Source organism: Opisthocomus hoazin, chromosome 8 (genome assembly GCF_030867145.1).
Source record: "Opisthocomus hoazin isolate bOpiHoa1 chromosome 8, bOpiHoa1.hap1, whole genome shotgun sequence".
Lineage (NCBI taxonomy): Eukaryota > Metazoa > Chordata > Aves > Opisthocomiformes > Opisthocomidae > Opisthocomus > Opisthocomus hoazin.
The window spans coordinates 15,598,419-15,611,387 of NC_134421.1; the positions used below are offsets into that span (position 1 = coordinate 15,598,419).

The 12,969-nt window shown below is 58.0% G+C and overlaps 1 protein-coding gene across 3 annotated transcripts; it reads left to right on the forward strand.

The window, feature by feature from the left end:
* Nucleotides 1–1,414: 1,414 nt before the first annotated feature.
* GGA1 (golgi associated, gamma adaptin ear containing, ARF binding protein 1) lies at nt 1,415–12,242 on the forward strand. Of its 3 annotated transcripts, XM_075428605.1 has the most exons (18): nt 1,415–1,523; nt 1,787–1,871; nt 2,164–2,239; nt 2,769–2,867; nt 4,177–4,300; nt 4,822–4,922; nt 6,015–6,095; nt 6,518–6,655; nt 6,798–6,879; nt 7,282–7,389; nt 7,688–7,843; nt 8,655–8,719; nt 8,862–9,040; nt 9,157–9,437; nt 9,729–9,898; nt 10,151–10,261; nt 10,436–10,546; nt 10,667–12,242. In XM_075428605.1, exons 1-17 carry the CDS (start codon nt 1,493–1,495, stop codon nt 10,544–10,546), a joined length of 1,998 nt encoding a protein of 665 aa, XP_075284720.1. In that variant the 5' UTR covers nt 1,415–1,492; the 3' UTR covers nt 10,667–12,242. The 3 variants fall into 3 exon arrangements, with proteins under 3 accessions (XP_075284720.1, XP_075284722.1, XP_075284723.1); XM_075428607.1 differs by lacking the exon at nt 10,667–12,242 and having other exon boundaries at nt 7,285–7,389; nt 10,436–10,657; XM_075428608.1 differs by lacking the exon at nt 10,667–12,242 and having other exon boundaries at nt 1,791–1,871; nt 10,436–10,657.
* Nucleotides 12,243–12,969: the final 727 nt, after the last annotated feature.

A 12,969-nucleotide genomic window follows, 5' to 3' on the forward strand; every position in this document is an offset into this window, starting at 1 on the left:
AATCAAAGAGGTAGCAGCGATAGGCAAGGCTGACTCATAAGATTAAAATAACTCATTTAAAATGTGCCTGAACACAGCACAGGGAAGGATGTGGCAAATTTATATGAAAGGCACTTTAAAAAGGCTTATGGAAGGCAGTAACAGTTAAAAAAAGAACTACATTCAAGCGCCAAAAAGTACCTTTTAATGGCCAAAAAATCCCCCCCAAAACAATGGCTATCCACAAGGAAAAGCCATTAGGGTGTGACATCACGGCAATTCCCTCGCCTGCCATCTGCGGGATTAGCGCTGTAAATGAGTAACCCGCGGCAGGACCACCCTGACTCAGACGCCTGTCTCCAGGATGAGACGCTTTAAGGCCGAACAGGCTGCATCCTACCCGCGCTCTTATCGCGGCCGCCCCGGCAGGGCCAGCCCCAGCGCTGACAGAAGCGCGCCGGGGGCTCTTCAAACCGGTGGCGGCCTACGCTCCCCGAAGGTCATCGAGTTGGCACCTTCCACCGGCATTATTTCAAGAAGAAGAAAACAAACCACAAAGGCAGTGAATCACCACAGCGACACAGACGCGCTGTTCCTTCCAAGCCCGGTGGAGCGCAGAGAAAACAAAGCGCTACGAAGCGACACGGCTCAGGCTGGCCCGGGTTACCAGAGCCACAAGGAGAAGGCGGACAAACGGAGTTTATTTCCCTGGAGCCCTTCATCACCCCTAGCGCTCCACCTGCCTCCCCGCTTTCCTCTCAGTTTCTCAGCCGGGCGGGAGCAGGCCGGGCCGGACCGGGCCCTGCCGGGGGGGGCTGGCTGCTATTTAAAGACCAGTCCCATCAGGGCACGGGGGATGGCGTAAGGGCATTTATAGCGTTCTCTAAGCCTCCAGCTCCCGCCCCGGGACGCGGCCCGCAGAGCCGCCAAGGCCTAAACACAGCCGGCGAGGCCCAGCCGCCCCATGACCCCGCTCCCCGCCGGGCCGGGCGGGCGGGCGCGCACCGCGCATGCACCGCAGCAGCCAGCCTCGCGTCCTTTTAAAGGACACGGCGCTCCCCCCCCAACCCCCCGCGAGGCGGAAGTGTCCCGTCTCCTCGCCGGAAGTGGCCTCACCTGCCAGCACAAGGACTCTTCCGGGAAGGGCGAAGGCAGCTTGTTTCCCCGTAGCAGCTGGTTTCCGGCGCTCAGGCCCGCCCCGCTCTCCGTGCCCTTCTCCCGGAGGCCTTCCGCTTCCTTCCCCGTCCCGCGCCTCTCTTTCCCGAGAGCGGGGAACTCTATGGGCGCAGCTGGGTGTGGTTCGCCAGGGGGCGCGCTGGGGGCGGGGGGGCGCTGTGCGCCACCAACTTCCGGCGCTCGATGGTGAGGCCGTCGGAAGCGGCGCTCTAGACGGCGACGGTGCGCTCTCGATGGCTCGGCGCCGCCGGGGCGGGCGGGCGGGTGGCGGAGCGCTGCCCCGCTGAGGAGCCGCCGGGCCGGGCCGGGCCGAGCCGGGCGGGAGGGGGCCTCCGCCATGGAGCCGGAGACGCTGGAGGCGCGCATCAGTGAGTGAGGCTGGGATCGCCCTACCCCTGACGCCACCGGGCCCGGCCGCGCCGCCAGCGGCCCCCGGCCTTCGCTACTAGGGGGGGGTGGGAGTGGAATTGGGGTGTGGGGACGGGGGGGGTGGGGGTCTGTGGGTTGGCGGGGAGCGGGAGCGATGTCGCCCCTCACCTCTGCAGGGTGGGTGCCGGGGGGTGAAGGGGGGGGATGGACACGACACCTCCTCACCGCCCCCTTCTCCCCCCAACCCCCGCACCCCCCACAGACAGAGCGACGAACCCCCTGAACAAGGACCTGGACTGGGACGGCATCAATGCTTTCTGCGAGCAGCTCAACAAGGAGCTGGAGAGGTAAGTTGTGCTGCCTTCCCCCGGCCTGCTCCGGGTTGTGGGGTCTGGGTTACGGGTGCCCGCCCAGTAAGGCTCGGTGGGGTTGTGCTGAGAGCTGGCTGGGCACCTCAAAGCAGAGGTGGGTCGGGGGTCCTGGCCCACAAACAGGAGGCTCCCACAGAGTTTTAGCGCCTTATCATTGCCTTAAACTTGCAAACTGCTTTTCAGCGCTGGATTTCCAGCTAGAAACACAGGTACCAAGCTTTTCATCAACAACCGGCTAGCTTTTTTTTTTTCCGCTTGCTTCTTCCAGTCCTCCGCTCGCTACCCGACTTCTGGCCCACAAGATCCAGTCTCCGCAGGAATGGGAAGCTATCCAGGCCCTCACGGTAAGGGCATCTGCAGGCTGGTAGAACTAGAAGGAGGACCTTGGTGTGGGGTTGCTCCAGTTTGACTGGAGGAACACAGGAAGCTTTGAACTCCCTCTGAGAAAGTCCTGGAGCCCTTGGGTGGGATTGGGGCTGAAGGTGGTTGCACAGGAGAGGAGGGGTGACTGGTGGGAAAGGTCTTGTTGCTAGGAAGGATCATAGCCTGTTGAAGTCAACAGGAAGCTTTTTGTTCCCTTACTTGCGTTGTATATCCATGCTATGAAAGCATTTACGGGCTCTCTTAAGGGTGTATCTCTTTCCATGGGCTGTTGAGAGCCACCTCTACAAAGACTGACCCCCAAGAGGAAAATCTTCTTGCTTCTCTTTGGGAGGGTGTTTGGCCACCTGGGAGGGAAAGGCAGTGTCCCTCCACGCTGCTGTGAGGATAGCCACAGGCTCCGTGCCTGGCGAAGGGGGAGGAGGAGGAGGGAGCCAGCGCCTGAACCTGCTGCTGTCCCGGTGCCGGGGCTCACCCGGCCCCTCTCCTCAGGTGCTGGAGTCCTGCATGAAGAGCTGCGGCAAACGCTTCCACGATGAGGTGGGCAAGTTCCGCTTCCTCAATGAGCTCATCAAAGTGGTGTCACCCAAGGTGGGTCCTACGGGATGGTGCCGGAGGGGAATCGGAGCCTGGTGGCAGGAGGGCTTTGGGAAGAAGTAGTGGCTGAGCAGAAAGGTCAAACACCCACTGGGATGTGGGGGAAACAGGACAGTGCTAGTAGGAGATTTAGTCCTTGTTCCCCGATGAGTTTTCCAGTGGGAAGGTGAACTTTCACCCCTCTGCTCCTGGCTGATTCTTGACACAGGAAGCCGAGGGCCAGCTAGACGTGATGCAACCAGCGCTTGTGAGACAGCTGAGCTCACCTGTGTGCCTAGAGTCATCTTCCCTGCATCTCTCCTGGGCCCTGTCTGTGTTGCACGTGCTCAGTAACCTCCCTCAGCTTTGACGTGGTGACCCCGTCTCTCTGGGATGTCCCAGCCTGGTTGAGACACTCTCAGAGGGCAAGCCCAGGCCTGGTCAGTGGTGCTCTGCCAAGTCCACCTGAAGCACCAAGTCCCTACCTGCTCTGCTGCTGATGCTGCTGTTCCTGCAGCAAAACAAGCTGTGCATGCTCTCCTATTCAGCTGAGGCAGTTAACACCAGCAAGTATGGAGTTAAAGGAACACAAACTAAATATGACTAAGGAAAACCTTCATGTGCCAGTCACAGCTTGTGATCTATGATGAGGAATAGCCAGGGACAGTGACAGCAGCACGCTAAAATCCTCTTGCTAGGCATTCTAGAGAATGTCCTCTATCTTAAGCCACTGGCCTCTGGTGTCACACGCACGTTTTCTACCACCAATGCCCCCAGCAGACCCACAGGAGAAGAGTGGAGGATAATTGTATGGCCAGAAGAGAACTGTAACGTTTCGACGTCTCACTGCTGGGTGCTGGTCATCTGGGGCTCACCTAGCTCAAAAGGGTGCCAGGCACTTGTGCTGGAGAGTGCCCCTCAGAGAGGGCTGGGCTCAGGGACCGTTCCCCACAGTCCTTCCCCTCCCAGCCCTGCTGTCCGCTTGTTCCAGAAGGGCTGCCTTGCCGAGCGGCTTCTGTTAGCAGTACCCTTTCCTTCACAAGGCAAGAGAGACCCACCTGAGCCTTCCCACCTGTCCCCAGGTGTCACTGAGGGGCTGCTGGTGCAGCTTTTCTCCCACCTCTTGTGTTTTGCTGTGGTGGAAACCAGGCGCAGCATAGGACGTGTTGCAAGGGCCTCGTGAGCTTTCCTGCTTGCTTCCTCTTTCTTCCTCCCTGTGTCGTTGGGAACTGTCTCACTTCTCCTGGGGGAGGGGAGGAGAGGAACAGGCCAGGCTTGCAACGGCTCAGATCAGCTTCAAGCCACCTCTTCCCTCTTCCTCTAGTATCTTGGCAGCCGGACACCAGAAAAAGTGAAGTCAAAGATCTTGGAGCTGATGTACAGCTGGACGTTAGGGCTGCCTCACGAGGTGAAGATCTCAGAAGCCTACCAGATGCTGAAGAAACAAGGTGAGAGGCAGTGCCCTGGAAAGGGAAGGTGGGTGGACGGTTTGCCCTCCCTTCTTTTTCTGTCTGGGCAGAATCTGAGACAGACTCTTCCCTTCCTGTGCCCAGACCCAGCACATCCGCCAGTCTGGCTGATTCCGCAGCAGGGGCAGGCGAAGGAGCGCGTGCCTCGGGGCTCCTGACTGGGCAGGGGGGGTTGCTGGTGGTCTGAGCTGTTTGATGGGTTGGAGAGGACATCTGCTTGCTCCTGCAGGAGGTGGGGTACTGGAAGGGGCTGGGGCTGGAGGGCTGCGAGTGCTTTGGCAGTCAGTGCTGGATTTTTCTGAGATAGGGTATCGGTGGAGGGCAGGGGGCAGTTCTTGCATGAAAACACAGTCCAGGATCATGGGTAGTGGGAGCAGACCCAAACCCCCTCGGTCCCAGCTGGCTTTGGTGGTCCATGAGGGAAGAAATGACCTAGGTGGCAGTGCCATCCCCCAGTGGGGGGTCCCCCCTCCTGACCTCTCCATTGGTCTCCACTGCAGGGATCGTGAAATGTGACCCAAAACTGCCTGACGATGCTCCTTTTCCGCCGCCTCCCCCTCGGCCCAAGAATATCATCTTTGATGATGAAGAGAAATCCAAGGTAAGGGCACTGTGCAAGGGCAGGGACAGCAGGCAACATCTTCCCTGCTCCAGGATCTCCTGTTGCCCTGAGGCAGAGATCCAGAAAGACTCAAGGCCTGTGCTCCACATGCTGTCCTTCAGAAAATGCATCACAGGAATGCTGAGGGCCCGCTCCAAAATCCTGACAGAGGAAACAGCCAGAGGTGGGGCATGTGGGTCTGTTTGACCTTTGGAACGCTTAGCTTCAGGCTGGTGCAAAGGGTGAAGTGCTGACATTAGCCCAGCAGATTCTGGGAGGTTTGCTGCTGTGTGGTCTCCACGCCTCTGAGTTATCTGGCCATGAGGTTTAAATCCCAGCCCCAGATGCTGCTGCTCTTATCTCTTCCCCACCTCCAGCACTGCAATCTACTTATTGCCCAACTACTCGTACCTTTGTGGACCCATCTTGTATTGCCTTTCCATCAGAATTGTGTCACCACTCGGGCAAACCTCTGCTTTATCAGTGCTGGTATATTTAAGCAAGTACTAGGCTCTTGGGGTCTACTTCTGCAGCAGAAGCATGATGCCAGTTTGCTGCAGGGGATATATTTTTCCTCCATGGGTCACAGCATGCAAATGAGGATTTGTAGGTGGCCAGTCAGTTCACTGACTACAGAAGGGGAGAGAAAGTGGGAGCTCTCCCTCTTCGCCAACTGCACCTGCGAAGAGGCGTGTGAAGAGGTCCGAGTAGGAGTCCATTGCAATCCTATGGCAATTCCTGTGTAAACCAGGCTTTCCCTCTTTCTCAGCACTAGTGCTGCTGTGCTCCGGCGTCTCTGTGGTGCATGACGGGCAGGCAGGAGCAGGTTTTGAATGCAGGGGATCTTCAGGGAAAGACCTGTCTTACATAACCAGAACCACAACGGGAAAAGGAAGACCAGTTGTACTTCTTCTCTCCCTGGTCCCTGATAGCCCACAAGCCCTCGTGGCTCGGCTTTCAAACGGCTGGCGTTGTCCGCAGCCTCTGACAGATACGGGTTTGGGGCAGGGGTAACCACCGGCTCTCGTGTTGCAAGAGTGACTCTGGCTGCCACCTCCCAGCTTGGGCTCAGAGGTGCTTTCTCTCGTGCAGATACTGGCTCGTCTCCTGAAAAGTTCCCATCCTGAGGACCTCCGGGCTGCCAACAAGCTCATCAAGGAGATGGTTCAGGAGGTGCGGCTGGGGAGAAGGGGAGCGGGGGGTCGTGGTCTGGGTGGCAGTGGTTGGCACCAAGGGAGCAGTGGCTCTCTATCCTCATGCAGACAGAAGGAGCTGCTACCCAAAATTTTGCAGCAGCAGCTGCTAAAGAGTCCGTGTGTGATTTCTGTCATCCTTTGGCTACTTGAAGGAATGGCTCTGGGTGCTTTCTGTGGCCCAAGCCCTGCTGCAGCACTAGATTTGTGGCAATTCCATCACTGTTTGGGAAGTGCTGGCCCAGAGATGACCTGGAGTTTTATACTGGAGTGGGAGCTGTTTGGAGGGCAGCATTGCTGTGCTGTAGTCCAGGGAGGTGGTGTGTTGGCTGGCCCAGCCTTCCTCCTCTCCAAGTTGCAGACAGGAGCAAGGACATCCTTCCCCGTGTGCTTCCCCTCCAGGACCAGAAGCGCATGGAGAAGATCTCCAAGAGGGTGAATGCCATCGAGGAGGTAAACAACAACGTGAAGCTGCTGACAGAGATGGTTACAAACCACAGCAGGGGGGAGACAACGGAGAGCAATGAGGACCTAATGAAGGTGAGGAAAGGCCTTCCCAGCATCCTCCCTGAGCTTAGCAGAGATGAGTGACCTTTATCCCTGCAAGTTCCTCCTGCCTGTTTTGCACCCCCAGCTGAGCATCCTGCTGCTTGCCTCAGCACCCCTTTCTCCTCTCCCTCAGGAGCTGTATCAGCGCTGCGAGCGCATGAGGCCCATGCTTTTCCGGCTCGCCAGTGACACAGAAGACAATGATGAAGCTCTGGGTAAGCTTATCTGTCCTTTCTCACTCTGTCCCCTTCTCCCTCCATCTTTCAGGGAGCGTGGCACGGCCTCTGTCAGCAGCCGCCGCTCTGTTTGGGGTGGCTGCTCGCTGTAGGTTAGTCAGTCTATAGCTTGGCCCTAAGTGGGGACACATGGCAGCAGTCAGCGGCGTTACAGCCTTCCTCTGCTTCGCTGTAGGAACAACGCTTGTGCTTGCCCTGCTGAGAGTGCCATGGAGGTGTCAATGTACCCTGACACAGTTTGCAGCTACAATTGCAAAAATGCAGTGGGCTGCTGTCAGCTCCTCAGGCCCTGCTTCGAAGGAGTAGACACAGTTGGGGTATAAAAGTCGCTCTCGTCGTTTCTTCACGACTTGAACTTACTTCCCACCTCTTCCATTTCAGCAGAGATCCTGCAAGCCAATGACAATCTGACACAGGTGATCAATCTCTACAAGCAGCTTGTGCGGGGAGAAGAGATCAATGGGGAGACAGTGGCCGGTCCCCTTCGAGGTGAGGAGACTTGGGGAATGGCGACAGGAGGGTCAACCAGAGGGACTCTGTTGCCGGCTTCCCGCAATGTAAGCGAAGACTGAGACAATTTGGAAGGTGAAACCTGCAGGAGCTCAGTGTGGGGCTGGTGAGATGGGGAAATGGCTTGTGGAGATGACTGATGCATGAAGAGAGGGAATTGGAAGGGAGAGCAGAGGGGGAGTTCGCTCTCCCAGGTGAGGAGGGATGGGAACTGGCCTCAGAACACCAGATAAGGACTGGATGATGTTTCTGTCTCTCAGCTTGTTCCTTCTTTCAGGCAGCACCTCAGCGCTTCTGGATCTGTCGGGCCTGGATCTTCCGGCAACAGGCCCTTCCTACCCAGCCTTGCCCACCCTTTCAGGTGGCTCAGCAGTCCCCGTGCCTGACCAAACTGGCTCTGTCTCCTTGCTGGATGATGAACTCATGTCTTTAGGTAAGAAATACAGAGCAAAAGCTCTTTATTCTCTGCGTGACTCTGGACAGTCTGCATGGATGGTTCTCCTTGTGGCAGGAACATAAGTAAGGGAGAGCTCTGGGAGAGGTGAGTAATGGAAGACCAAGAGGTGTCCTTCATTTAGTGTGAGGGAGAAGGAGGGAAGGACCCTGCTATGATTCTGAACTTCAGTCCCACGGTGTTCAGAGAGAACGCACAGGGATGTGCCCTCTGATTTGCTCTGGGGAAACTGAACTGGTGGGTGAATCAAGAGTGATGCAATGGCCATCCCCAGGTGGGATCACAAGGGTGGATCACCCCCAGCTCCTCATGTTTACTCCTTGCAGTTGAAGTCATGAGCTGGTGACAGATGCATAGGACTTAGAGAACTTTTCACGTGGATGTCTTATGAGGTGCCAGTCCTAGAAGGCTCTAGAGTCCAGCTTTTCCCAACAAAGTGTCTGTTTGCTAAGATACGTGCTTTGAGTACAACAGCATGAAGTAGACAGCTTGGTCCCCTAGATGCAGGTGCAAGTGGGGCTTGTCACCCCAGTAGTATTCACTTCTCTGCCAGCTGCACTAGGAGTTAGACTGTAAGTGAGGATCTCCGAGCAGAAAAAATAGTCAGCCTCCCTGTGCTCCCCCAAGCAAGGATGAGGGTTAGAGATTGAGACCATGGTGGTGGTTCTGCCCTGCTGCTTCTGTGTCTTGTCCAACCAGAGGGACCTTGGTTACAGGCACCTTATTCAGGCCCCGTTTAACCCTCGTCCACTTGGTAGCTAAGCTTCGTGTTTGCTTTTACCCCCGACAGGCCTGAATGACCCAGCACCGCATCCTGCCCAGGCTGGTGACAGCAGTGGCTGGAACAGCTTCCAGGTAACGTGCTGGGAGCCAGAGCAGAAGGCGAGGAGGGTGGTGGAAGCAACAGATGGAGTAGGCAGGGAAGCATCCCGCGTCTGATGGTTGGTGCTGATACGCAACCCTGCTTGGGGGGCTCTCCTGTGCACTCTTTCTACAGTCATCAGATAGCAACGAGCTCAGTATCACCCCTGTCACGGCAACACCACCAGTCAAAGCAGACGCTGGCGCATCCTCCCCCAAACCTTCTCCTTTCACCAGTGGCCTGGATGACCTGGACCTCCTGGGCAAGACTCTGCTGCAACAGTCTTTGCCTCCAGAGTCTCAACAAGTGCGTTGGTAAGCAGCAGTAGTGCAGTCTCGCATCTCTCCCCATCGTTTCCATCTCTGGGGTGCTGGACACGGACATTTCAGAGACCTGTTCCACTCCATGCTCTCTTTCTCTCCCCCTACAGGGAGAAGCATCAGCCACCCCCCCGGCTCACCCTGAGGGACCTCCAGAACAGGAGCAGCTCTGGCACCACAGCCCACAATCCCAGCACTCTGCCTGTGCTCCAGAGTGTTTCCCCTAACCCCACGCTCCCCCTGACCTCAGAGCTCCCTGCCCCTGCTACGCTTCCGAAAGCTGCCACCGCACCAGCAGGAAGTACCGCACCACCACGGCCTCCTGCCACCGCGCTGCCCCAGGAGATCTCGCTGGCCAACATCACTGTGCCTCTGGAGTCAATCAAACCCAGTGAGCCCAGGGCGAAAGAGGGGGGCAAGCTTGGGGGGTGGACTGCTTGGAAGGGAGCCAGACAAATCGGGGAAGAAAGAAACAACTGGACAGGGCATGAAGAAGGTGGAACAAAAACCATGTGCATATGTAAGGGAAGAATGCGAGGAAACTTCTTGCATGTTGGATTTTGTGGAGGTTGAGGAGGAGTGGTGTCTCTGTCACTTGTATGTAATTTGGGTGATGGGGAAAGGTTCCTGCAGGGCCAGTTGCCTCCTGGCTGACCGCTGCCTGTCCCTGCCTTTCCCGCAGGCAGCATCCTCCCTGTGACGGTGTATGATCAGCACGGCTTCCGCGTCCTCTTCCACTTCGCTAAGGACGCCCTGCCCGAGAGGCCCGATGTGCTTGTGGTGGTGATTTCTATGCTTAGCACGGCCCCGCAGCCCATCCGCAACATTGTCTTTCAGTCTGCCGTCCCCAAGGTAAGGCAGCTGCTGGGGCGGAGGTCCTCCGGCTGGGCTGAAGCGTGATTCTCCCTTCGCAGGAGAGGCAGGGTGGGTGGAGACAGCTCCGTGGGGCTGGGAGCGAGTTGTGCTGCCTTCAGATTAGCAGGAACCAGCGCAATGCTCTTCTCTTTGACTAGACAGTGGAAGCTCCCCAAATGCCTGATGTGAGCGGGGCCTCTTGCTGCTGAGTCCCCCTCAGGACTGTGGGATGCTCTTCTCTCTCCCTAGGTGATGAAGGTGAAGCTACAGCCTCCCTCGGGCACAGAGCTGCCAGCGTTCAACCCCATTGTCCACCCTAGTGCCATCACACAAGTCCTGCTGCTCGCTAACCCACAGAAGGTAACAGCACCGTCCCTGGGACATGAGCGGGCTGGTTTTGCTGCCTGGACAAAGCCTGGCTACCCTGTCCCTATTCCCTCTGCTCTCTGGAGCTTCCTAGAGGCCCGAATGGTTTGTGCCTCGTGCCTTTCTTCCCCCACTTCTGACTGCTTATCCTTTCTCCCCTGTCTCCAGGAGAAAGTGAGGCTACGGTACAAGCTGACCTTCACCGTGGGAGAGCAAACCTACAATGAAATGGGGGATGTGGACCAGTTCCCCCCCCCGGAGTCCTGGGGAAACCTCTAGGTCCGCATGTTGGAGGCACTACACCGCAGAGTCCTTGGGAAGGCAGCCCTGCGGGGCCGGAGCAGCCTGAGGAGCCGGGGAGGGCGGGTGGGGGGCTGCTGCTCACGCTTTATTCTCCAGATGGCCGGGCAAGGGCCGGAGGGAGCGTGCCTCAAGGAGGAGAGCAGAGACGTCAGGAGATATTCATCCCACAAGACCAGGAGCGGAGTGCAAAGCTTCGTGTGGGTGAACAGTTGCCTTCCCTGCTCTTCCGAAGGCATCGCTCCCTCCCCAGTCTGTCCAGTGATCTCTTCTAACCCTGCTTTCCCCTAGCTGCAGTGGGGAACAAGGATGCGGAGCATTAACAGCCTGAGCCCGGGGCATGGCCTAGCAAAGGAAGATCATTTTCCTTGTTGTCCCTTCTGCCCTTCTCAGCCCTCCAGCTGCTTTGTGCTTTGCTGTGCTCCCTCTTGTCCCCCTTGCCCCCTCCTTGGAGCTGTGCCCCAGTGGTTCCCGCTCTGGTGGGATCACCCTGGAGCTGGAACAAGGCTGAGCAGGGACTGGATGTCTTTGCAGCACCAGAGAGCAGACAGGTGCCCTTGCTTTTGGCGAGGGGTCAAGGGAGGAGAGATCTTCCCATATCCCTCTTCTTCCAACTGCTTACAGAGCTGTTGGTGGGAGGTGGGCCCTGCGGTGGGAGCCCAGGGGCCCGGAAGGGCTTGCTCCGTGCCTCCCAGTCCCCTTCAGCTGGAGCTCCTGCGCACTGAGCCCCTGCAGCGAGGAAGCCCACACCCTTCCCATTGCTTTATCTCCCGCAGTGAGCCCCAGGGGCTGCTGCGGGACTTTGTCCCGTGTGTCAGCCCGGGGGGGGGGGGGGGCGGCGGCTGAGTCCCCCCGCAGCCCCCTGCCCAGCAGGGAGAGGAAGCAGCACATGGTCTTCCTCCCCCTGGCTGGGCTGGAGAGTGTGGTAGGGCAGGGGCTTTCTCAGCTCTTCAGCCTCTTTGGGGTGGGTGATGGGTTGGGAGCCGAGGAGAGACTGGAGCTCAGCCATCACCAGGGGGCACCCCTAAGCCCTGCACTGGGAGCCCAGCTCTGCACTGGTGGGGTACGGGGGTACAGCTGTGCCTTGCACACCTTCGCCCGCAGCCGGGGGCAGGCCCGGCTCCCTGCGGCAGGGAGGGGGCTCACCCCAGCCGCCTGATCACTGTGACACAAGAGCGGAGGAGACCAGGGGGTGGCACGTCCCGAGCTATCCCCATCCCCATGGGACTTGCGACCACAGGAGCCACTTCCCATCCCTCAGCTGGTTTTAACAGGGCCTGATCTTAAAAGCAGGGGCGAGCTGTGCCCTGCACTGGCTTGCCAGAGTTAGAGAGATGGAGACGAGCAGGGTGCTTCGCGCTCACGGCTTGGGAGCAGCGAAGGTGAGGTTTCTTGGAGCTGGGTGCAGCGAGTGACAGAGGAGAGGGGGAAGCAAGGTCTTTATGCTGGGGTTCTGCTCTGTCCTGCTTCCCTTTCTGGTCTCTTTTCAGGGTTTTGTATGGGTTTTTTTCTTTGCAGATCTTGTTTGGTTCTTGAACAGACTTGTATATATTTTCAGTGCAAAATTCTGTAAATGGAAGAAAACAAACAAACGAAAAGATTTAAAACGAAACGCCCGGCGCGAAGAATCTGCTGTATTTATGGGAAATAAAAAGAGTTCTTTCCTGTTCCTGTCCTTCTGCCTTTTGACCCAAGAAATGTATTTTCCTCTCCCCTGACTGCAGAGGAGCTGATTCCAGCCTGCGAGAGGTCATTTCGAGCTCAAATCCTGCCCCTGCAATCCTGTTAATTCATCCCCCGGTCACCCGGGGCCTTGCCACGATGATTTCCCCACTCCCGTGAGCAGGGCGAGGGGGTGGTGGAAGTCCCCCAGCCGCTCTCAATTCCTGTTTGAGAGCAGAGTCACTTCCAGGCCGCGAGCTGGGTGCTGCCTGCTTCCCTCCCTCCCTCCCTCCCCGGGGAGAGGCAGCGGGCAGGGGTCGGTGCCCGGCAGCCCACGGGGAGCAGGGCCTGAGCTCGCTCCGGTGCCGCACGCCTCTGTGTGCAGCTTCGCCACTGCCTGCAGCAGCACTTCCTCCCCTTCCCCGGGGCTGCCTCTCGGAAGCGGCTGCCCCTCGGAAGTAGCTCCCCGGGCAGTTTCGTTGCAGGGGTGCAAGGAGCGGGATCAGCTCCAGCAAGCAGTAGGAGCAGATCTCTGCCGTTGCATGGGAGGAAAGAGGCCACGGCTTGGCCACCGCCTGATGCAGCCAGCGAGAGTCTGGGGGGGCTTTTCAGTGTCCTGGCAATAGGTGCTTGAAGCCCTTGCCTGCTTTCAGTGACCGAAAGGCCCGTTAGGAGCATCCCCAGGGCTCGGGGCGTGCTTGGCCACAGGTTTAGAGCAACCTGGTGTTCTGGTGGGGAGA

Coding starts and splice junctions, on each gene's coding strand:
- GGA1 (XM_075428605.1), top strand. CDS start 1,493: ATGGAGCCGGAGACGCTGGAGGCGCGCATCA. Junction 1,524..1,786: donor GACGCTGGAGGCGCGCATCA/GTGAGTGAGGCT, acceptor CACCCCCCACAG/ACAGAGCGACGAACCCCCTG. Junction 2,868..4,176: donor TCAAAGTGGTGTCACCCAAG/GTGGGTCCTACG, acceptor CTCTTCCTCTAG/TATCTTGGCAGCCGGACACC.